This window comes from Mustela erminea, chromosome 6 (genome assembly GCF_009829155.1).
Source record: "Mustela erminea isolate mMusErm1 chromosome 6, mMusErm1.Pri, whole genome shotgun sequence".
NCBI lineage: Eukaryota > Metazoa > Chordata > Mammalia > Carnivora > Mustelidae > Mustela > Mustela erminea.
The window spans coordinates 4,402,599-4,427,146 of record NC_045619.1 but is presented as its reverse complement, the minus strand read 5'-3'; the positions used below and the strand labels follow the sequence as shown (position 1 = coordinate 4,427,146).

Below are 24,548 nucleotides of genomic sequence, written 5' to 3'. Positions count from 1 at the left end.
GCACGGTCAGACACACAAGCAGGCAGAGGGGGCGGCCCTGAACAGACCCGGCACTCGGGACAGACGCCCCCTCCCCGGGCACTGACACGACCAGGCTCAGAGACCTCCCACGCTAGAGGGGAGGGGACAGCAGCGGAGAGGCCCTGAGGCTCATCTCTGGGCCCGAGCCCGTTCAGCTCAACTCAGACAAAACGGTGAAGAACCAGGGAGGGGGGATGGGAAAGCTGCCCGTGGACCGGTCAGGGGCCCTCTGACTCCAGCTGCAAAGCAGCGAGCTCCCTCTGACGCCAGAAGCCCAGAGCACTGTTGCTGGGATGGTGACCAGGAGAGGCCGTGGGGGCTCTTGGCCCGGCTCGGTGGGCTCCTTGGTCTGGGTGGGGCATGCAGTGAGTTAAAGCCGGTGCGGGAGGCTAGGACGTGGTTAGGCCAGGGCTCCGGACGGCTCGATCTGGGCCGATCCCCCCTCCAGCGCCCGTGGTGTCGGGCACGCACCTCCTTGGTGCGCCGGGGGGTTGGGAGGGGCACACACAAAGTGTTGTGTGCGTCCCAGCATTCCTGTGACCAGAAACGAGCCTCACGCCGACCCCGTGAGATCTGCGCCAGGGCCACCTCCTTGGGGACGAGCAGGCCGAAGAGGACTTGCCCTGTCCTGCCTCATGTGAGCCCCGCTGTGACCGCACTGCCAAGCTGCCATGAGGCCGATTCTACAGATGAGCAAACGGAGGCCTGGAGAGGAAGTGACTGAGCCCCGGAGAAAACGATGCCCCAGACGTCACTGCTGGGGCAGCGGGACGCGCACTCAGGACTCCCACAGGCCTGCCTCGTGTCCACGAGGGCCGGCGGTGTCGGCCACACCCACCACCCTCACCCATCACCCGTGACCCCGTGGAGGGAGGGGTCAGGGTGGCTCCCTCGGGGCTCTCTGACCTGGGGTAGGTCATGGCAGGTGCCCTGGGCCCCTCAGCAGGCCGGCATCCTGTCTGCCTGCTCCTCTCCAGGGTCCGCTGCCAAGCCGGCCTCCATGCAAGGGTTCCTCCCTCCCCTTCCGGGTGGGGTCTCTGCCACAAGGGCCTCCCACCATCAGGGGACCCGCCAAGTCGTATAATCCTGTCCTGCTCTGTCCTTGGTCCGTGGGGTCAGGATCAGAGCCTGACACCAACACCAATACTGAACGTGGCGGACGGCCGCTAACTTGGGGACAGCTGTGCTCTGACTCTGCAGGGGACAGGTGGGGACAGATGGGGAGAGGGCTGGTTAAGGAGAATCACCCGCTGTGAGGTCAAGGGAGGCAGTACTCTGCTGTCGGTCCCTCCTACCCCGGTCACTCTGGGTTCAACACCACGTGACCCCAACTCTGCAAGTCGGGGAGCCGTGCCCAGGCTGCAGGGGCTGGGCTCTAAGCATGGGGGCCTCGAACCCAGAGAAAACCTATTCAGGGGACCCCAGAGCTCATGACTTTCAGCTGGTGCCACTTGGAGACAAGCTGGGTGCAGACCCAGGCCAGGCGTCCTCCCACGGGGGCCCCTGGGGGGCCTTCCCTGCCCTCCATGCTCTCTGCCTTCTCTGGGCCTGGTGGGAGTCAGCACAGGTGGGTTCCTGGGAAAGGCTGCCCCTCGGACAAGAGCTGCCGTGCATCACCCCCGAGCATGGGGCGTCTGTCAGGAACTGTCCTCACCTCCAAGCCCCCAGTGTATAGAGTACACAGCACGCGCTCAACAAGATTGAGTGCTGGTTAATCGCCAGCAGGCGTGGTCTCACGGGCACCGGGCCACCTGATTCAGCTTCATGGCCACCAAGGAGGCCCCTGCACCAGCCCCTCTGCAGGAGGGGAGACTCAGCCCAGGAAGGTTAAGAGGCTGAAGCGTGGAGCCCGGTCAAGGATGCCGTGGATGGGACCCAGGGCGCCTGGCTCAGCATCTCGCTGCCTCCCCAGATGAACCATCTTATGCAGGGTTTCCTGCACTGTCTAAACCTGACTCCGACCCAGGGTTCAGAATCTCTATGACCTTGTGACCCCGTCCAGAAATAAGCTCGCCAAACCACACTGAAGGTGCGTCTTGATATTTTGTCGTACTCTAGTCTGCCTTTGTTTATTCCATTAAAGAAAAGAAAAAATCCTGGGTCCTGACCCACTGAAATGATTTTGCAATTCCTCATGATAAAAACCGGGTCTCACCGGAACGTGTCTCCTCCTCTGATGGGCAAATGAGTCAGGACGGTGAAGGGACGCGCCCAAGCAGGTCCTTGCCCAGCGCAGTGGCCACCTCAAACCTCAGTGCTTGGGGGCTGGGGACAGACAGACAGATTCCCCCCCCCCCCCCGGGCCCTCCCATGAGCTGCTTACCTGAGGTAGCACCACCGCTCCTTGCCCGGCCAGCCTCTGCAAGGAGCTGACCTGAGGACCTGTGACAGGCACTGCAGTGATGGCTCCCAAAGCCTGGAAGACAGGAGGGGGCACTAAGCCGGGACCGGGACGCTGTGCTGAGGCCACCGGGGCTACCTGGCAGGTGCATGACTCCCGCCACCTGGCTGTATGGGGGACAGCACCCTGGAGGCATAAACTGGGCTACATCAGGAGTTCACAACCATGGAAGTATGTTTTTGTCACACAGGACATTCTGGAAGCCAGAGAAAGAAACAGGATGGCACCGTCCCAAAGACACTTGGCCCTTGGCTTCCTTTTTTACAAGTAAGGATTTTTTATATCGATAACCCGTCTACTAAAAAACCAACGAAAATTAACGTTAATCCATACCTTGCTCCATTATTTTTAAAAACAACAACAAAATGGAACAGAGACCTAAAGGTAGAGCCTAGAAAACTAGAAGAATGACAAAACTAGAAAAAAGACACAGAAGAAAAATCTGTGGGACTCTAGGTTAGGCAGAGAGCCTTAGCTGTGACCCCAATACTCAGACCATAGAAGACAAATCAACGACCTGGACGACAGGAGAATTTAGGAGCTCCTGAAGCTTATGTGTGAACAGAGTGAAAAGCCCCGGACGGGGAACACACACTTGCGAGTCACGTGTCTGACAGAGACTGGCACCTGGTCTGCACAGAAGAGCTCTCAAAATGCCATAATCACAGGGGTCCCTGGGGGGCTCAGTCATTGAGCATCTGCCTTCAACTCAGGTCATGATCCCAGGGGCCCTGGGATCGAGCTCAGCAGGAAGCCCGCTCCCCCCCCCTCCCTCCAGCTTGTGCTCCCTCCCCACACCTCAAACAAAAACACAGTCATCAAAGAACAACCCAATTAAAACAACAAACACGAGATTTGAGCAGACACTTCGCGAGGGAAGACGCGCACACGACAAGATGCCAACAGCGTGAGGTATTAGGGAAATGCGAGTTAAAACCAGGGCGAGGGCCCACGACCACCTCCTCGCCTCCTGACGGCTGCATTCGGAAAGACGGCCCGAATCAGGAGTTGGCGCTCACGTACGGCAGCTCGGCCACTGCCCTTGGGAACATAAAATGATACAAGAACACGGCAGAACAGCTCGGCCATTTCTCAGAAAATTCAACGTACGTATACTGCTATGGGCTGAATGTTTGTATTTCCCTCCCAAAAATTCTTGTGCTGAAATTCTGAGGCCCCTGGGGGTGATGGATGTGGACAAGGAGCCTTGAGAGGGCATGGGTCATGGAGGCTTCCTTCCCGCCCCCCCCCCCCCCCCCCCCCCCCCCCCCGGGCAGCAGGTAGATGGGTCAAGGAGGGGCTTAAGCCAGGAGGGTGGAGTCTTACGAACGGAAAGGGATCGATGTCTTGTAAAAACAAGGCTCCAGGGGGACCAGAAGCCCCTGGCCCCAAGGGACGCAGTGAGAAGTCTGCCAGCGCCAAGAGGGCCCTTGCCCGAGCACAGATCTGGAGCGTCCGTGGGGGACGTGCCGCCGCAGACCAGCCCGGGAATGCTGGCGGCAGCTCTGCCCGCAGCGGCCCGGCACGGAACGGGCCGCAGCCCGACAGCCAGTGCCTCCTGCAGAGGAATGTCACTCGGCGACCCAAAGGAAGGATCTGCGGATACCCCAGCCGCAGGGAGGAACCTCGAGACGATCCGGCTGAAGGGAGGGGGCGAGACACGAAATTTTTTTTAAAAAGGAGGACAGGTTACAGGATGCCGTTGCTGTACCATTCCAGAAGCAGCAAACGGATCTCCAGGACCCGGGAGACGGGTCAGGGGTTAAGTGGAGGTCGGGGGGATGGGAGGAACAGATGACGCAAGACACTGGGCACCTGTTCACCATCTTGATCCCGGTGCCAGTCTCGTCCGTCCCCGGAGGACACGGCGGAGCGGCCACGAACCACGGGGCAGCTTCTCCGATTGCGGGACGGCGCCTCCCGCCTCTCGGATCTGCCACCTGCCCCACGGGGGCTCCCGTCCTTCAGGCCCGCTGCCCGCCTCGCTGCGCGGGGCCAAACCCCCACGGGTCGCTGGGAATCCGCTGCAGACATTTGTCAGAACAGAGCTTCACGAGCAAGGCGGAGGGCACTGAAGCAGACGCGGTCCCCCCGCGAGGACGCCTCTCGCACCCGTCCTCCGTCGCGCGGTCCGACGCCCACATTTTTAAAGATTCTGCTCCACCTTCCGCAAGGGGGCGAGTGTAGAAGGTTCTGCCGTCCCCGGCGCAGGCCTGCGGGCGAACCGGCATCACTCGCGGATCCCTGGGCCGACCCAGGCGTGCCCGGGTGGAGGCAGGCACGGAGCCCCGTCTGACTCCCGAGCTTCCAGGGCCTTCTGCCAACCGGGGCACCACAGGCTGAGAGGAAGCCGGCCTGTCCCCTCTCGCAGGCTCTGCATCAGAGTCCCACACGGGGTGCTAGATGTCACCAGGGAACGATGCTGTATGGTCCCTGGGGAGCAACGGACGCCGGCATAGATGGGGGCTGGACCGAAGATCCTGGGTGGCAGAACTAGGCAAACACACGTCCATCACCGACAGAAACCAAAGAACAGGCGCCCATCGACTTTCCCTGGGAATTCCGCCGGCTTGAATGCCCCCCAAACAGGTCCCCCAGATGCCGCCTGCCTCTGAGGGGCGGGGAAGCCCTTGCACATGAGAGCTGAGCGCCGCCGTGTGTCTCTTCTGGGGGTGTCCCTGTGCACAGCCCTTCGTTCCTCTGGGTGTCCACTCTGGTGCACGTGTCTCTGTTCTGGGCTCTCTTCCCTTCCGGCTCTCTGCCCACGCGCCCTGGGCTCCAAGCCCTTCATTCCCGGTTGGCACTTAGCTCTCTACCACGCTGGGGACCTCCATCCGCGCGCGCATAGGAATTTACCATCAGGGAGCAGAAGGACGGGGACCCAGAGAGACTCGGGTGGATGGAAGCTGCCGGATGGAGGCAGAGGCCTGAGGTCGGGATGGGTGGCGGCGGGGAGGGAAGGACGGGGAACTTTGCTGACCTCATTCTCCACACTCAGTTACCGAGAGACACAATAAGCCATGGATGCCTGGGGGCCACCCACAGAAGAAACGGCCTTCACCTGCGGACCCCATCAGCGGAAACACCGTCAGACGCCACCGTACCCCAGCCTGACGGCAGCAGGCATGCTACTGCCGGGGCCGAGCTGGTGCCTGACCACGCCACGGCATGTTGGGGTCCCTCTGTGCCAGGGCATCGGGAGGGGCCCTGAAGACGGGACGGCTCCCGGGTCGAAGCCCAAAGTCCCGGGCTTTTAGGAGGAGTCTGCTACCCAGCGGGGCTGCCAAGCCGGGTCCCTCCACTTCCCGCTTCTGGGAACGGTGCGTTTCGTCCGGGAACACCGGCGAACACCCTGCCCGAGGCAGGCTTCAGGCCCTCTCCCGGCCATCTACTCGCGTCTCTCTGAGGTCGGGCCCCGGAGTGCGGTCTTCCACGTCCTTACAAAGCTTTAATTAACGAGCTGAAAGGACATTTTATCTGGCAGGGGCTGACCTTTCTGCTCCGCGTCTGAATTTATCGATACCAGCAGAAACAATCACCTCGGCGGCTCCTTCACGAGCCTCACACAGTTTATAGCCACACTTGCGTCAAGATAAACGAGCTCCCGACCACTGCACTTACCGCTCTAAGCATCTTAATAGGAGAAAAAAGGGCCATAAAAGTCAAAGATAACTTCAAATTTTTCCTGCATCGGTGGAGTCCCTGGGGCAGCCTCAGAGAAGCTCTGAAGCGGCCAGACAGGTATCGGGGGTCACCCCTGCTGTCCACGTGCTGGGGACAGGCTGGCTCTGACACCAACGGCACGTGGCCCCCAGGATCTCTGTGGTCCCAGCCCCAGACCTGACGGATCAGAACCGGCTTGTACCTCTCGGCTCCCCCGCGGGGATGGCAGCTTCTGGTAGGCCCAGAGCCCAGGTTCTGGCCCGAGCGGGAACGCGGTGAAGGTGTGGGAGGTCCGTCATCAGACAGGGACGGTCTCAGGCCTCCAGGGCCCAACCCGGTGACCCTGCCAGCGGCGCTCAGGCGGCTGCCCAGGGACGGGGCCTCTTCTTCACACCTGCAGTCACGGCCACGCAGAGTCTCGCGAACGCAGTGGGCCCGCCACCCGGTACCCCCACGGGCAGCAGACCTGAGCCCCCTCTCCGTACACGTGCAAACTTGCTCCCCGCCCTCCAATACAACTCCAGGCCTCACAGAGCTGCCCTCTCAATGGGACCAACGGGGTTTCTGAGGTCACCCCGTCCCTGCCATGTAAATGTGTTCCCGAAGGAGACAGAAATCCAGCCGTGGGGGCTGCCCCGCCTCCAGGACAGAAGTGGACAACCCATGCAGCTCCTCGAGCCAGGCATGGTGCAGGGGGCACAGGCACGGGGTCCCAGGGAGCCTCTCCCCCACACCACTTCAGGGACAGGAGGGACAGGGAGGAGGAGGAACAGCCAGCACAAGTACTGGCCGGGTGGCACGGTTGTGTGTACGGTGTGGCCAGTGACCAGAACGGAAAGTGACCCTGTGAAGGGGACCGAGACGAGGCCGGGTCACAGGGTGACCCTTAAGGACCTCAGAATTCATCACAGGAGCCGTGGCCTCGTGGCAGGGGGGTACACTGCCCAGAGACGGGCGTGGCTTGAGCCTTATCTGAACCGAGGTGTCACAGAGGAGGGAACAGGCCAGTGGGGCTATGGTTTGTCGGGCACCCGGGTCAGTGAACGGCAGAGCCAGGGTCCGGGTGGGGCCTCCCCCACAGCCGTCTGCCCAGTGTGGACCCACTGTGGACCCAGAGGTAGGAGCTGCCCGGGGCCCCCTGCCTGTGTCCACACATGTCCCGTGACCTCCACTCACCTCAGCTGGGAGGGCACTGTCCAGGAGGGGACACCAGGAGGTCTAGAATGCCCCCTGCTGTGACACAGCTCTGAGGACAGCAGGGAGGCCATGCTCCTGCTTCCCGCACCCCACGCGGCTCCCACCTCCCACAGCTGGGTGGAAAAGCGGGGTGGCGGCCCTGGGCCTCCAGAGCCACCCAAAAGCCCCCCGGGAGGTGGCCTGGCCTCCCGCCCCTCCACGCGAGCCGCGTGGTTGTGTGTCTTCTCCGGTTGTGATTTTCCTCTCACCTCCCGAGAGTGGCCGCGACGTGGGGCAAACAACACAACAGACTGCCAACGTCGGGAAGCGCCAATACATACGAATACAACTGAGGCACCACTTTCGCTGTGGGGGGAAGCGGTTTACTACTCACCAGTGAATTCCAGCAGCCGCCTTTACCGCTGCGGGGGAGGACTCGGGGAACTCCGCGTGCGGCGGGCGTGCCCCCACTCCGTCTGGCCGCGACCGCCCTCCCAGCCTGTGGCCCCCATGCCAGCTCCCGCTGACCCCAAGCCCGTCCATGTGGGACCCTCAGGGGCCACGGGGGTTCGTGTGCAAGCCCAGGGAAACGTACACCTCTTTTCGCTGCCTCATCCTGGGAGTCCCGGCTGCCCCCAGACCTTGTCGTCTGGGTCTACACCTGGGACTGGGCACACACGCCGGAGCCACGGGCACCCGTCAGGCCAGCCAGCCTGCGTGGCTGGCTGCGTGGCACACACACCGGAGCCACGGGCACCCGTCAGGCCAGCCAGCCTCCGGTCTGAAGCAAGGGGAACGGGAGGAGGCTTGGATCATTCCAATGACTCCTCCACTCACAGATGTGCACCAAGGGCCCACCGAGGCAAGCAAGAAGAGAGGGAGAGGCTGGCGTGCAGACGGTGGCAGCAGGGCTGCCTAATGATACCCAGCTCTGCAGTTCCCCTTCCAGACACACACCCCAGGGCCACACGTGCCCACGTGCCAGGGACACAGATGGGAGTGGCTTCAGGACAGCACCTGCCTTGGGGAGAAAACGGACTGTCCACTGGCGGGGATGGAGCAGCTCCGATGTCCTCATGGTGGGGAACATTCTCGGCTCCCAGCAGCCAGAGAGCTGAGCCACAAGTACACACGTCACCACAGAGCCTGGGGACATGCCCCGGGTGACACGCACAAGGGCTCCCAACCACCTCACACCATTCACGTCTAGCAAGCCCCACCCGACTGTGAGGTTTGCTGATAAACAGTAAACACACAAAACCGATTCATGATCGTAGCTGCCCTTGCCTAGGGGAGGGGGTGCGCGGAGGACACCTATTCCTTCTGTGTGTTTCACCTCTTCACAAAACGATCAGAGCAAACGTGACAAGATGCCCGTTTACCCGCTTGGGCAGAGACCATATGGAAATTCACTGCAGTTCCCTCTGTGTATCCGTAGTTTAAAAATAAGCATAAACGGAGGCAGAGAGGGCTCTGCAGAGGGAAGTGGGAAGCCTTCCTGGAGGAGGTGGTATCTTAGCTGGGCCTTGAAGGATGGACCAGAATGTTCAGGTGGGCAGCCAGGTAGGTGTGTGGTAATCAGGAGGGACCAGCGGGTAGTAGGAGGGTTGAGGCACCGGAAGCAGGGGCATCGAGGGGCTCTAAGCGCAGGGGGCTGGACCACAAAGCCAAAAGCGGGTAGTGAAGGAGGAATGGAGGGCCAGGAAGGGCCTTGAATGCCACACGCAGGAGCTCGGCCATCCCCCGTGGGTGCCTGGGAGCCACTGGCCGTGGTAGACTCTTGGATGGTGTAGCCAGGGCAGGACGGGGACTTCTGGGTGGAGGTCAGACCGGAGGCCAGCTGGGAAGGTGCCGACCACAGGCCGTGGCAGAGTCCTCTGGGGCAGACAGGATGTGGGTCTCCTCTCGCGTGATGGACTGCTGGCGGGCCAAGCTTCCGAGCAGCTCACAGCGGTGCAGAGGCCTGTCCAGCTCTCCCCCAGGACTGGCCGTGTTGGGAGGTTCTTGCCCAGGGGCAACGACACCTGCCAACCCGGCCCTGGGCATTCTGTTCTCTCCTGGGTTCTGAGAGGGGTCCGTCCCCAGTGCACAGCAGCTCCCGGGAGACGGGAGCTCTGCCCAGTGGGGCTCTCAGGAGACTGAAACGCTGGGTCATTAAAACAAGAAAGCCCTTCGGATACCGGCTTCTCCGCACCCCACAGGGAGACATTTTCCAGAGCTCAGACCCAGAGATGCTGCACACGATGCTCCTCCGAGCAAACCCATTTACTGAGTGCGCCGCGGGGGAACCTGTATGGCCCCACAGGGGTGGCTCCCGCCCGGCTGGGTCCCCGTGACCCTGACCGAACGGGCCAGCTGTGGTAGGCTGCCCAGGGCCACTTAACCAATGCAGAGGTCCTTCCTGGGGAGGCCATTCTTAATCGGAAAGTACCAGAAAACTCGAGCGGCTACTTGGCGCTGACATTTAAAACCCCCTCTCAGCAGCCTGCATTGCAAAGTGGTTTCATTAACTTGAAAGGGTGTAATTTTATGCTATTTAGTAGGAAATACACACTCTAAATGGCATCGTGGACTGATGACTGGGGGCTGTGATCTGGAGGGGAAGCCAAAAAGCCGGCCACCAGTCCCTGGCAACCACAGGTGGGGGACGTGCTGGAGACTTCCCCACTCCTGGCAGCCTCTGGAAGCCACGCCCATTGCTCCGTGTGGGGGTTTCCGTGGGACCAACCAAAGCAGCTGCATCACATCCCTCAAACTGGGAAAGAAATGCCATTTCTGAGAGAGCACCAGACTCCGAGCAAAAGCCAACCAGGTCCAGGGGGCTGGTCCAGGGCCCCCTGCTTGGCCCGGCAGGAAGCCCTGTTCCCTGAAGGGGGCTTGCCAGGATGGTAGGCCCGCATGGAAGGCCCCCAGAGCAGGCTGCCCCTCTCCCACTGCAGGGGTCCCCTCAGGGAGGAGCCCAGCCCCCGGAAGATGTAGCCTCACAGGCCTGGAGAGGGCCGGGGGAGGCCTGTCGCACAGGGGACCCAGGGACAGCGGCTGGAGCCTCGCACCTCCGGGGAGAGTCCAGAGCTCCCTCTCCTTCCTCTGTAGCCCGGACCCTGCCATGACGGAGACAACATGCAGGAGGGAAGCAGGGGCGGGGGCAGGGGCTTGTCTCCGAAGCTGCCAGGAGAGGGGCGCAGGAGCCCAAGGCCAGAAGGAAACACGGAATGGGTGGTACCTGCCCTGCCCCGGGCCTTGGTTCCGCAGACCGCCTGCCCCCTGGCCTCAGGGCCCCCGCTATCTGGGACGTGGAGTATTTGTATCTGCTCCTTGGCAGCAGGCCTGGGAGCAGCTGCCTGGGCCCTCCGATCCAAAGGCCGCCGTGTCCTCCAGCAAATCCCAGTGAACGCAGAATGCAGTCCATGGGGGTGCTTCCGATGGGGAACGCTCTCCCCACCGGCCTGCAGACCTCGGGAAGATACACAGTTGGTCAGGAAATCTAACTTCCACATGTGATTAGGGATCACGCGCTCCCGCTGGCCTCAGCGTTCTCATTCCGCCACCTCCAATGCCCCGGAATCTAATTTAAGAGACGCACATTGGCCTGGAGCCCCAGGAAGCGCCCCCCATCTTTCTGGGAGCCTCCCCCGGGCCCCGGCCCAGACACTCTCGGCTTCCAAAAGGGGGCCCCAGTGCGTCAAACAGAGATCCAGTCTACTCATAGGGACTGGTGCAGAGCTCAGTGCGCAACCTGACAGATTGGGACAAACATCTACACCCAAGAAACCGCCACCCAGACCAAGATATGGAACATTCCAGCAAGCCAGGGGCTCCTGAGTGACCCTCAAAGCAGCGCCATGCGTTCCCACAAGGGCTCTAGTTGGGGGAGCAGTGTCCCGTGTGGTTGGACGTAAGCAAGACAAGGTTCCCACCCAGCATGTGGGGGAACAGGCCCTAAGCAGATGCTGGGTCAGGATGTGAATTCAGATCTGGAGGTCGCGGTCAGCGAGCCTGTCCCTACTCAGCCCCCACTCGGCCCCCACTCAGCCAGCACAGACGGCGGTGGATGGGAGGTTCCTGCCAGCAGGGAAGGGTGTGTGGGGTGCGGTTTGATGTGGATACGGTAACTGTGTCTAGCTGGTCTCCACAATCCTGGGAGCTGAGTATCAGGACCCAGATGGAGGTGTGGACGATGAAAACTTAAGGGGGTGAAGTGACCCTGCCCCAGGCGGCTGGAGAGAGACGGTTGGGAGGGGCCCTGGACTTCAGGCTTCAAGGTCACAGATCTCCCACCACCCGGTCCCTGCTTCTCTCTCCCTCCTGACCCTGTCCCTGCCTCTCTCTCCCTCCTGACCCTGTCCTGCAGTATGAGACCAGGCTGTGGGGGGAGGGGGAGGGAGCGCACACACGGAGCCAGGAGCTTCGCTTCCCCAAGGGCTCAGTATGGCCGTCTCGGACACATAGCGGGGGACTGGGGAAGACAGACGAACACAGTGCCTGGAACCCAGAAGATAATGAGCCAAAACCCCTTCCCCCTCCGAGGTATGTCCCAGCACCAGCCTATCCAGGGCAGGGCAGAGGGGGGAACTGTGACACTGGGTGGCCATGCTTAGGGACCTGGGAGGGGGCAGCCATGGTGGGGATTCTAGCACGTGGCCCTGAGTAGCAGGAGAGGAAGGGTCCCAGGGTCTCTTGTACCAAATGGGAACAATCCCGGTGCTGCCTCCACCTCAGAGTAACCTGTGAGACCACTGCCTCCTCTTCTGACTAAGTTTCCCCATCTCTAGGATGGGGTCACCAGCGTCTATAGAGGAGATGGTCAGGTAGAGCCCTAGAAGATGTCTTCTGAACTTGACATTGATAAGTCCGGCCTTGGGCAAGGCACACGTGCGGTGGGCGAGCGGACAGTCTGGCCACAGAGAATTCCACGTGCCAGGACAGTCCCTGCGGCTCTGTGGCAAGGCTGCCCCTGGGCCAGCACATTCATTTTGCAAGAAAGAACCCCCCACCCCCCACGTAATCCGCACTCCCGAGGGGTCTCTGGATGCCAGACCCACTGGACGCGGACAGACCCCACAAGGTCACGACTGGGCAGGGCCCAGCCTCGCCCAGACCTGCCACAGGTAAGGGTGAGTGCGCGGGAGGAGGGCCGGCTGCAGCCCTCTCCGGCCTCCCCACCTGCCCAGGATGAAACATCGGCTTAGGGGACGGGGTGGGTTTCTCAGGGGCCCCAGGCACGGCCCACGAAGACTCAGCACAGCTGTCCCCCCTCTCCGCAGGCTCAGCTGGCCGAGGCTCTCTTACACCCTTCCCTCCGGCTACCGCCCAGCCGCAGGGGCTTTTCTCAGGAGCATGAGCATCCCCTGCGACACTGCAGCCAGCAGGAAGGGGCAAAGGCATCTCTGGGCACTTCTGTGCCACGCAGACGTGTAACCTTTACCCCTCACACGACAGAGGCCTGGCAGCAGCTCTGACTTCACGGGGCACACGCCTCAGACAAGAGGCTTTTCTGATACAAGAGTGTGAACCAACAGGGGTGCTCCGTGTCCCAGTCGGTGAGGCGACCCGTGACCCGATTTCAGCTCAGGTCATGATCTCAGGGTTGTGAGTTCAAGTCCCCAGTGGGGAGGGGGTCCGCGCTGTCTGTGGAGCCTGCTGGAGAGTCCCAGCCCCCGCCCCGCCCTTCCCCTGCTGGCGCGGGCACACTCTCACTCTCCCTTGCAATACCAAAAATCTCAAAATGAAAACAAAAACCCAACCCAGGAACCAGCCGTCGCGGAGCGTCTTCAGCCGGTCCGGCCGCACAGAACCTCCTCACACTTTCCGTCTCACACGCGGGGCGGCCGGGCGCTGGAGGAAGTGGGTCTGGCAGTCGGTCTGCGTGGGTGGCGGGCTGGGACACATGACTTGACATGGCCAATCAACACACTCAGAAGAAAGACCGTACTTTTCCATAGGACTAGAGACAAGTGGTAGATACAGGGGAACCTTGAAAGACCAAGTTCCAAGACGGAAGGATGCGCGGCGTGAACTTGCGCTCCTACGGCGGGCGCCGGGCTGAGCCAGGTGCACAGAGGGGCAAGGCAGTCAAGGACCGAGGCACGGAAGCTCGGAGCTCGGAAGTCAGCCGAGCATGCCGGAGCAGCTGGGGAGTGGGAAGGAGGCGACCTCCCCCTCCCCAGGGAAAGAGTTTGGTGATTTCTTATGAAATTAAACACACCTGGGCCCTCGAAGCTGGCAATTGCCCCCCTAGGTATGGACACTAGAAATGAAGACGTGCCCTCAGAACGAGGTGCACGCAATGCTCACAGCAGCTTTGTTCATAGCTGCCGGAACACGGGACCAACTCACATGTCCATCAACGGGTGAATGGGCAAACCGGGGGCAGCAGACCCACGCCATACGGGTCGTCACTCAGCCACGCCCGGGGGTCAAGGGCAGGTACACCTGCAGCGTGCAGGGCGCTCGAGCTGAGTGAATGGAGCAAGACAGGAGGGCCACTTACTGAACGGACATGATGCTCGGGAACGGGCAGACGCTCGGCGGGCAGGTGCACGAGGGAACTTTCCGAGGTGCGGGGAATGTTGCGGATCTCGGGGTGTGAGTCACTCAGGTGGACCACGGTCAAAACTCGCGGCACAGCACAATTAAGATTTGCATTTCAGTGTGTGTACATTATATTTCAAAGGAGAAAGCTGTATGCCCAAAACAGGGCACGGACTGCAGCTCCGACCCCCAAGACAGGAAGGAAAATGGGCGCAGCTGGGATGCCAGACCCCCCCCCCCCAGTTTGGAGGCTTCGCAGCTGCGTTTGGAGAGGAATCGATGTTTGTGGTTACCTACAAACCACAGGTGTCTGACACAACAGGTGTTTGACGGCACCTAAAAACCAAGGTGCCGTCTCAAGGAAGGAACCGTCCTAGGAACATGATCAGTGAAACTAGGGTCGGAGGGAATCTCTAGGAGCCATTCACTTAGATAAAACCACACTGGCCTCACGGAGTACCAACAGGGCTTTGAAGACTTCTGATCCCACGTCTCTGATCATCGTGGGAAGCACCTGAAGCTGCAGAGACCAGGGGCTTCCCCGACCCCACATGGTTCTGGGCTGGGCGCACATGGCCCCTGCAGGAAGCAGACCCACAGGCCGGGCCCTGACCCAGGGTGGCGTCCCGCCTTCCCCCAGACCTCTGAGCGGCTCAGAGCCGGACCACAGAATTCAGCGGACCCCGAGGGGAAGGTGACGGAGACACTGGGGCAGCATTTCACAGGTGGGGATACGGAGGGACACCGGGGACACTAGGAGATGACAGGGCCAGGGGATGGGTTGAGACATAGCAAGGGCTGAGGCTGGGGTGGAGTGAGGACCGACCCCTCTGTCACAGCGTCCCTGCACACACCTGGGGACCAGGACACAGCTTGTGGACGGAGGAAGCCTAGCCCTTCGGTCCTTGGAGAGACCAGGGGCAAAGGGAAGGCTGCCCTTGGCCAGAGACTCCTGAGTGCAACAAGCCTGTCCTTGGTGCAGAAGGAAGGTACCCTGGAGCCCCCGAAGTGCCAAAGGTAAAATGAGGACCGAGCAGCACTCAAGGAGGGAGAGGGGTGGGCAGGAGGCCCAGGCAAGGACGGATGGACCCACACACACATCCTCGGGGCTAAGGGGGCACAGAGCAGCCTGGGACCCCTGTGGAGGGGCTGGCCCAGCCCACCCGTGGAGGCTTCCTGGCCTCAGTGTCCCAGGGCTCCTCCCACCACTGGGATCTCCCCCTCCGGCGTGCAAGCTCCAGCCAGGCCAGGTGGGGCAGGACTTCCAGGGTTTGGGGCAGAGGTGGACTTGAGGTCCGCCGTGGGCAGAAGGAGGCAAACATGGGGTGGGAGGCAGGGACACCCCAACCCGGCCTGCAAAGCCCAAGCGGTGGCCAACTTATTGTGCTTTCATGGACTTTAATTTTGAATTACTATACCAACATCAGAACACCCCAGCTTGTCCAAGTTTTACAGCTCTGACAACTATTTGTTGAGCAAGTAGAGAGATCACAGAATGACGACAACAATCCCCCTATGTACCAACCCCTGCTGTGGGGCTCGCAGCCCCGACTGGACTCCATGTTTCGGGAACCCCGAGGCTCACCCGGCTCCCAGTCCCTCTAGAGTCCCCGCCACCCAGCCTCCCCCACCTCCCGGGGACTGTGTGGCGCGGGGCACACATACAGACCCTATAGGCTTCTTGAGCCATGGCAGAACCTGGGGGGCACCACTGGCCCTGGCACCCTGAAACACAGATCCCTAGGGGCGAGAACAGCTACCAGGATACTGGGCACACTGGCCATGCTGGCGTAGGCCCCTCATGGGCATAGCTGATTTCATTCCCTGGACGAGCCGAAGAGAAGATTACTCTTCTTTTCCCCAAGACACTTAAATGACCTGCCCGAGCCAGGAGGTGGGGGCAGCCGGGTCAGAACCAGGCAGCCTGGCCAGAGAGACCAAGCATGCTTCACCAGTTCTAAGAGGCGCAGGGCCCAGAGAACAAAGGACAAAGGCTCAGCGTCACAGCCGGGCACCGGCAGCTCGAGCGAGGCCCGAAGGACGCAGGGAAGCCGCGCGTCGCGGGAATCACAGCGCATCTCTGGAGAACACCGGGAGGTGGGCGTGCAGGGGGTGCCTGGTTCAGGTCCAGCTGGACCTCAGTTTCCCCACTTGCACGACGGGGGTGGGGCTGATCCCCGAGGTCCAGCGTAGTGGGTCTGACTCAGAGAGGGAGGAAGCATCTGAGAACCTTGGGACACAAGCCGGAGGCAGATGCAGAGCTGGAAGGGCTGGGGAGACGGGGCTGAACCAGACAGGTCCCTGTGTCTGTCCCCCAGCAGCACACAGTGAGTGGCTGGGGGTCACCTCCACCCAGAGGTCTACCTGGGTTGACTGCCAGAGCGGCATGAGAATCCCTGGGACAGATTCAGCCCGGGCTCTTGAGCAGGACACCCAGATGTACGCTCCCCTTTTGTTTCACGCAGGGCCAGGTCTGTGCAAGCCCCCGGGATGTATTTGGGGAGGCTCAGGACCTGGAGGCTAAGAGGAAGTGTGTGGGGCTCTGGGAAAGGTGCCACTAGAGGTCAGGAGGCCTGGTTCTCCAGCAGGCTGGTCTCCGCCTCTATGTCCCCCGCAGAACGCGGCCGTCTCTGCGGTTCCCGCAGACCCCCCATGCCATCTGCAACCCCCGGCATGCACTGTGACCACTGTGCCCACTCCAAGCCCCCTTCCTTGGAAACCTAACATTCAATCAAGTGACAGAGTTCAGTCCCCATGTGCAGGGACACACGTGACAACTGCCACCTGAGGCGGAGAGAGGCTCGGCACCAGGTTCCACATCTAGGCCGGCCACGTACCAGCTCCACGCAGATTTCCCGGCGCCAAGGACACCCCAACCCCCGCATTCCAGCCCACGTCTCAGCACCTGGGGGACCGACTGCATCCCACGTGGAGGCACACCCTTGGTTCCTAGCGCACAGTGGGTGCTCAAGAAAATGTCTTCGGCCTTTTGGCCTTGACAGCTCCAGACGACTGTACACTTGAACTCGAGCGAAGGAGGAGCACTGGGCTTGGAGTCAGGAAAGTCGGCTTCACCCAGGTGCCAGTCCTCTGCCTCCTCACTCGCCATTCACCCACGGGAACATGCTAAGCCCCGTGAGCCTCAGTTTCTCATCTGCGAAATGGGAATTCTATTGCTCCCTGCTGGTCAGACTCAAGGGGACCCAGGTTACAAGGTGCCTTGTAGACCGTGGACGTGGACGGACTTGTCCTTTCGTAGCATGGGGCAGCTCCCACCAATCCCTTGCATAATTAGGCTGTTAAAGCTTTAAATAAAAATTTTGGGGGGGGGGCGCCTGGGTGGCTCAGTGTTAAGTGTCTGCCTTCAGCTCCGGTCATGATCCCAGGGTCCTGGGATTGAACCCTGTATCCGGTTCCCTGCTCAGCGGGGAGCCTGCTTCTCCCTCTCCCGCTCCCCCTGCTTGTGTTCCCTCTCTCGCTGTCTCTCTGTCAGTTAAATAAAATCTCTAAAAAAATCTTTAAAGATTTATCAAATTTTTAAGAGATTTATTTGCGACAGGGAGGCGCGGAGGGAGAGGGAAACCCCAGCAGATTCCCTGCTGAACGCGGAGCCCGATGTGGGGCTCAATTTCATGACCCTGAGATCATGACCTGAGCGGAAGCGTCGGACGCTCTTCAACGGACTGAGGCCCCAGGCGCCCCCAGGCAGGTGGACGCGCTCTGTTGCAGACGCTGGAAACCACATCCCTTCAAGAGAAGGTGAGTGAGGGAACAAGCTTCGTTCCCGTGTGCGTCCCATTTCCGGGCTCGGTGGCGCGAGGCTTGGGCTCCTCGGGCCTGGACTCACGTCGGGAGAGCCACGACTCCAGCCCGCCGGCCCCGGGCTTCTCACGCCCACTTCCTCCCTTCCTTACTCCCCCGTCCCTTAAAGGCTCTGACCAACGCGAGGCCACCAACTGCAGGTTTGGACAGGGACAAGCTGGGCACTCAAGGCAGGCAACAGCAGAGCCGGGAAGTGCGCTGACCATCCCGTAAGACGGACGCCCTGCCAAACCCAGCCCGCCAACCAGCAGGCTGACGCGACACGGGGCTCGGCTGGCGCACCCTGGTTCGGCCATCCAGAGCCATGTGGCAGGGAACAAGACCTTGAATGGGGACGTGTGCTTGGGGAGAGGGTCCCCAGGGCCCAGGAGCAAGACCGAGCTCCGGATGAGTGAGCAAATGACGCCAGAAACAACAAACGCCCACGCAGCCCACCTCACGGCGTGCTCGACAGTGAAGAACGGAGCCGGACGTGGAAGGAGGGACGTGGGGGGAGGGGCGTCCAGGCTCTGCAGTCTGCAGAGCGCGGGGCCCTGGCACGGCACTCACTCGGGCAGAGGTCCTCCTGAGCCTCAGTCTTGTCCTCCATCAACTGGGGAGGAAGACCCTTTCCTTGCAAGATCAGGAGACTCCGGCGCGAGGGGCCGACGGCCGGTCTAGACGGTGGTTAATATCAGCGCGCGCCCCTCCCGCTCCGGCGTAATTTCTTGTGAATTGCTGGTGATGACACAAAACATGAGGAGGGAAAACGCTCGTGCATGTGGGGTGCTGCAGAAATACTGGGTTTTATCAAGCTCTAATTCACGTGCAAATTATTTTACAATTTTTTTTTTTTATTTAAAGCAAGCTCCACGCCCAACATGGGCTCTGAACTCATGACCCAGAGATCTAGAGTCAAACGCTCTATACTAACTGAGCCAGCCAGGCTCCTCCCTAGTTTATACTGTCCCTCCGGGTCCTCTGTGAAATGCGGCAACTTACCTCTGGCTGAACGACATGAGGTCTGGGGGTTTCCCAGGCAGACCCAAGCCTCGAATCTGAGCCCCTCCTAACCTGAGTGGGGAGCCAGAGTTCTACGGCTCTAGGAGGAACGTAGCAGTCCTCAGGCCAGTGGCCAGCAGCCTGGGGCTTGTCTCCCTGCTCCTGCCCCCGGGCCTCTGAGCGGACTGAGTTGGGGGGACAGGCAGAAATGGGGGTATCCCGGGATCCCTCATCTCTAGCACCTGACAAGGTTCCCCCACATGTCGGTGGCAGGACGGGGGCGTGTCCCTGCCATCTCAGCCTCAGCAGGCAGCCGTGGGCAGGCACCCGGTGGGGCGGGCGGCACAGCCTGGAGCCAGAGAAGGACCCCACTGCACCCTCCACGCAGACACCAAGGACCCCAGCCAGGCCAGAGACGCTCTTGAGGACCTGATGCTGCACCTGGGACCGGAGGAACTTGCTAGCCGGAGTGCGGCTTCCCAGCTTGCTACGTCTCAAGCGAAGTTCAACCTATTTGGAAATGTAACCTGCAACCATCCCGAAGGTCTCGGCAGCTCCTGTGAGCACCCCGCCCCCCACCATCCTCAGTCTCCCGCACACCCAACAGGTCCCAGGCTCCACAGGGCTTTCCTGCCGTGATCACTTCTCATTCCCCATGTTATCTTTCATTTTACTTTTCCTGTTCTAATTCATTAATTAGTCTCTCTGCCCGCGACATCATCCCAGCCCCGGCGTGGCTCCTTTAACACAGCCAACATCTCTGAGTGTTTCCTCTTCTACGGCTCAGCTCGTGGTGGGGGAGACAAGAGGGGGCTCCCTGTTAACATGGAGACCCCCTCCCACCGGGAGGCCCCCAGCCCTCCCTCTGAGACCCACAGCTTCCAGGTGTGTGGGTTTGGGGCCCGAAGCTTCAAGCCCCATTTGATTTGGAACCAAGTGTCGGAAGGTACCCCGTCTTCCATCAGCCGGGGAGGTGCCCCGTCTTCCATCAGCCGGGGAGGTGCCCCTGGAGCCTTCCTCCCTGCCTTGCTCCTCCCAGGGGTCAGGCTGAGTCCTCCAGCTCTCAGGAAGCCTCCTCCAGCACAGGACCCCACTGCAGTAGGGTGTGACCCCCAGCGCTCCTCAGCCCATGAAGGGGTCCACGTATATGGGTCACAGCCCACTGCAGCGGGGTCCTGAGCTGGGGGAGGCCCCGAGTACACTGAGCAGCTACAGCTTTTTTTTCCCCCCCAAATCTGCTCAGAAAATACTTCTGCAAGTACTCAGTGCTTGTTCTGTACTTTTCAGTCCCCTGAAGGAATCCAGGCCACCATGACACAAGGCTCCCTTCCCCCTCTGGGCCCACACATCTCTGTCTCAGAGATGCTGGGTGTCTCTTGTCTGAGCTCTTTCTGAATTCTCTCTCGTCCGGGTGCTTGCCATCGGGAAGTGTTCAAAGCCACATTGGGAAGGCACAGGGCAGCCCGCTGCCCCTCCCCCAGCTTCTGCGGCCAGGACCCCTCCCCCAAGCAAGCCCCCCTGAGCCTGGTGGGCTTAGATTTCTGCACGAAGTCCTGCCTCGACGTCACCTTCTTGGCTCCATCTCCTCCTGCTTCTCCGGGAACATCCATCTGGCCTCCCTTGAGCGACGCGGGTCTACGGGGTAACTAACGGAGAGGTAAGAATCCACGTCACAGAAGTTGGCTCTGAAGGGGCAGATCCTGACGGATGGAGCAGAGCTCTCCATCCCAGACAAGGAAGGGCGCTGAGCGCCTCAACCCCAAGGCACCAAGCCGAGGCTCCCGGCCTCCAGTGGGCGATCCTGGCGTCCCCCCGGGGAAGCGAAGTGAGGGCAGGTCTCCAGGAAGACAGAGTTTCTCAGTCCTGCCTGGGGGAGGAGGTAAGGCTGCTGGGGGCGGCCCCCGCCACTCGGGCTCCAGATTTACAGGGCAGAGGCCTGAGAATCCGGACTTGTTCACCCGGACGAGTACATCTTTTCCTCATCACTCAGCTCTTAACGGGGATGACAGCCGGGATTAAATAGTAAGTCATCTCTAGCCCCATTACGGCCGCAGCAAGATGGCTCCAAATTAAATCTAACAGTCAATGAAATCGTCAATATTTAATTTACTCGTTGCAGGTGGCAATTCAGCCCTCGTGACGCTACTGTTTAATGGCAGAAATATTGGGATTTATCACACATTATGGCTCTCAGAATTGCTGGGCTTTCTCTATGAGGCGGCCACTGTCCCCGCGAGTGGGGAGGGGGTGGAGACCTCGGGGGACCTCCCTGCACTGGTCTGGGAGCCCAGAGGCCCATGGGGAAGCTTTCTCCCAGGGACCACGGCTGTGTCCACCCAAGGCGGTGGTTCCCATTCCTGGAATCCACCTGGCCCCTCTGGAAACTGGAAACAGGCAGAGGTAAGTAAGGGATGGGCGGTCCCTCCAGGTTCCCTGATCTCCCTCACGCCGTGTCACTAAGGCCTGGGACAAGGGCAGGGCTCTGGGAGAGCAGCATCCCACACACCCTGGGGCATTCAAGAGTGTCAGCACATGCCCTCCGTCCACCACTCCTCCCACGTCCATGCCGGCACCACAGCCACAGCCCCCTGGGCACGCCCCTCCCCTCTGAGATCACCACGGCCCCGTCCACATGACCTCCCGACAGACCTCGCTCCCTGCGACCCCACACGTCCACCACCAAGGACGCGTCCTCCTGGCCATGACCACCGCCTGGCCTGGCCCTTGACCTACTGCAGAGGGACATTTCCCCCGCCAGGTTGAGCACATAGCCCTCTCACAGGCCGGGCACTGGTCCACGTACCTTACAACTGTCTTTGGGCGCCTGGGTGGCTCAGTGGGTTAAGCTGCTGCCTTCGGCTCGGGTCATGATCTCAGGGTCCTGGGATTGAGTCCCGCATCGGGCTCTCTGCTCAGCGGGGAGCCTGCTTCCCTCTCTCTCTCTGCCTGCCTCTCTGCCTACTTGTGATCTCTCTGTCAAATAAATAAATAAAATCTTTAAAAAAAAAAAAAAAGGATTAACTGTCTTTGAAGTTTCTATTCCCGGATGCCGTGCGTGAAGACGTGAAGATCCGAGAGCAGGTTCACCCGGTTGGCGGTTGGTCTGTGAAGGGCTGGTGCGATGTCCCGTGCCCAGGCTGCTCCTCCGGGGTGGGGGTGGGGGGTGGGGTGGGTTTCCAAATTCACTGTATTCGTATTTAAGTAACACACTTCCCTAATCCGTTCTCACCTTCTCACAGAACTGCTTTCTCTCTCCGCTGTGACTTTTCGGTCGCTCAGCTTGCTACGGTCCTCTGCTCATTGTTCTGGAATTCCCTGATTGAATTACAAGTCCTTCTTCTGTACAACCCACCTCGTACTGGTTCCTTTTTTTCCCCGGAAGCTTCCATCTCCTGCTCCAACCTAAATGGGTTTCTCTCGAGGCTACTGGACCCCTCTCCTGCACTTAGATCTCATTTTTCTAGGCTTAATTCCTTTATTTTGGTGGAGCACCGGACCTCAAGAGTTCAGTGAAAAAGGCAAGATGCCAGGCCCTGGCCTGTCCGTGGCGGAGCTCTAGCTTGGAGATCATGGCGTGTCGGCATTTACGCTAACTGCCTGGCTGCCTCTGGCCTCTGCGGCCGCTCTCGCCTTCCCACATCTCTCCGTGACCACGTGGTCCAGCTCCCTGGGTTCAAACCCTGTGTCTGGCATCTCGTCATCATGTGCCACCGTGCGGACCCCTACTCGTGCTAAGAACTCTGAGGGCTGGAAAGCTGTACCCTTTAATGATGGAGAGCGTCCGTGTTTCTGTGACCTTCTGTCAAATTCCTGCTTCACCTGGAGGGCATCGTGGTCTGACACAGGCTCCTCCGCCTCCTTCTCTACCTGTTTGTCTGTTTATCGCTTTATTCCGCCTTTCGAGGGCGCTCTCCTTCCTGCTTGGATTATTTAATCCCGCGTCATAGACCCGATTTCTGGCGGTTCTGGCTGTCCGGGGCTGTTCCGCTCCGTCGTGCCTGTTCTGATCCCACAGGTGCTCCCTACGGCCGGATTTCTTACTTACGCTTAAATGGAGTTGTGGAAGGTTCTGGAAGCTTCGAATCTGCTACGATCCCCAAATTCTAGGTTTTGGAAGGTTCTGGAAGCTTCGAATCTGCTCTGATCCCTGACTCCTGCTCCCGCTTCAGGACAAGCACCAAAGTCTCGCGGGTCTACGCAGGGCCACGGAAATCTTCGGCGAACGAGGGTGTCCTGTCCTCCTCCGTCTTCTCGCGCTCCTGCTGTGGGCCTCGTGCTTCATCTGCTGAACTCCTCCCGGTCTCTGGGCCCCTCGGTGCCTCCACACCTGCGCTCCCGCCCGAGCCGTCTCCGTCTTCTAACCGTGGTCTGGAAGAGCGCTCCCACCCCCGAGCCCTCCGGCAAAGTGCTCCCTCGCCCAGGCGGCATCTCCAACACGCGACTGCAGCGGGCTCTGGCTGAGCGGACGGTGGCCGGTGGGGACGGCGGCCGGTGGGGACGGCGGGCAGGTCATGAGAGGAAAGCCAGTGCCTCCCCGGGGCAGGGAGAGCCCGGGTCTTCCCAGAAGAGCCAAGGGACCCCCTTCCCAGATGCAGGTTTCCATTTCCCGCTGTTTACTCGTAGTTAACCCGGCCCTGCAGAGACACCCCTTCCCTCTGTGGCTTCCTAAATTCGCAGTCAGATGTTGTCTTTAAAAGATAACGTCGAGGCACCTTTTCATTCTCACTGCCCTACAGACTGGACATTCGCTGGCACAGGGCAGCGCCGCGTCACGTGTCCCCGGCCCGAGGCCCTCCCGCGGCCGCCCCGTCCTCCCTCTGCCAGCGGGCGTCACTCCCAGCTCCTTCCCGCTTCCGGGCTGCCCTAGGGACTGTGCTCGCGCTGCCTGGAGCTGCCGCGTCTCCCGACGTCTGGTCTCCAGGAGGGCAAGTGACGGGTCATCCCCCGTGTCAGCTGGATGGCTGCCCAGACATTCGGCGCAGCACTATCCTGGGTGTGCCCGGGGGGCTGTGTCCGGGTGACAGGAACATTCAGGTCCGCCGGCGGAGTCACGCACGCGGCCCTCTCTGGTGGGGGCGCCTCATCCAGTCTGCTGGAGGCCTGGAGACAACGGAAAGGCTGCCTACGAAGGAGACAACGGTCTTACCCTGCCTTCCAGCTCTGAGTGAAACTGGCCCTTCGAGCGTCCCAGGCCTGCTGGCTTTGGGGCCGAACCCTCTACCTTTGGCTTTCCCGGGCCTCCAGCCTGCAAACTGTAGGTCTTCAGACTTGAGCCAATTCCTTGTAGCGAATCTCTTGTATACACACCCTTGTGTGTATGGACACGCATATGTGTATACACACACGTGTGTTCACCACGTGTAAATGCATCATATAAATACAAACACACAACATACACACGTGCACACGTTAAGAGCTCCGTCCTATTGGTCCTGCTTCTCTGGGGAACCCTAGTACGAGCTGGGTCCCAGGCACCGTGTCTTGCTCGTGGGGATGCCTGTATCGAGGACACACGAATGGGGGAAGGGCGCTCTGTCCCCCCCAGAACAGTGGTGGGAGTGGGGCACAGAGGAAGCCCTCCCCTGCTCTCCACGTGGCCAGAGGACACAGGTCCCCGGAAGACCTCACTTAGTGCTGCCACTTTGTTCCAAGCACGGAGGTGATGAAGCTAAAACTAATCACGACCGCCCAGAGCTGCGGTGTGTGTGGCGGCCACAATGATCGGCTCGTCCATTCTCACTGGGTCCTTGGCAACCCTGAAGCAGACGCTTTGCAGGGGAGGACGCTGAGTTGTCTGGGGGCACAGGGGTTCACCCCGGCTCTCCTTATAACAGAATAAGGTCTTGGCTCCAAGCCGAGAGCTCCCTGCCAGGGGGACACTAACACTACCAGTGAGAGGTGGGCAGCCGGCCCCGCATCCTGAGTGAGCGAGAAGGGAACTCTCCCGTGACCC

The 24,548-nt window shown here is 60.6% G+C and overlaps 1 protein-coding gene across 2 annotated transcripts in view; it reads right to left on the bottom strand.

Annotated features, from left to right (window-relative positions):
- The window catches only part of PHF21B (PHD finger protein 21B), an 83,504-nt gene that overhangs the window by 22,457 nt on the left and 36,499 nt on the right, over positions 1–24,548 (bottom strand). For both annotated transcript variants that reach the window (XM_032345959.1, XM_032345960.1), the window contains exon 3: positions 2,345–2,437. In XM_032345959.1, coding sequence (XP_032201850.1) covers positions 2,345–2,437 — 93 coding nt within the window. The remainder of the gene's footprint in view (positions 1–2,344; positions 2,438–24,548) is intronic.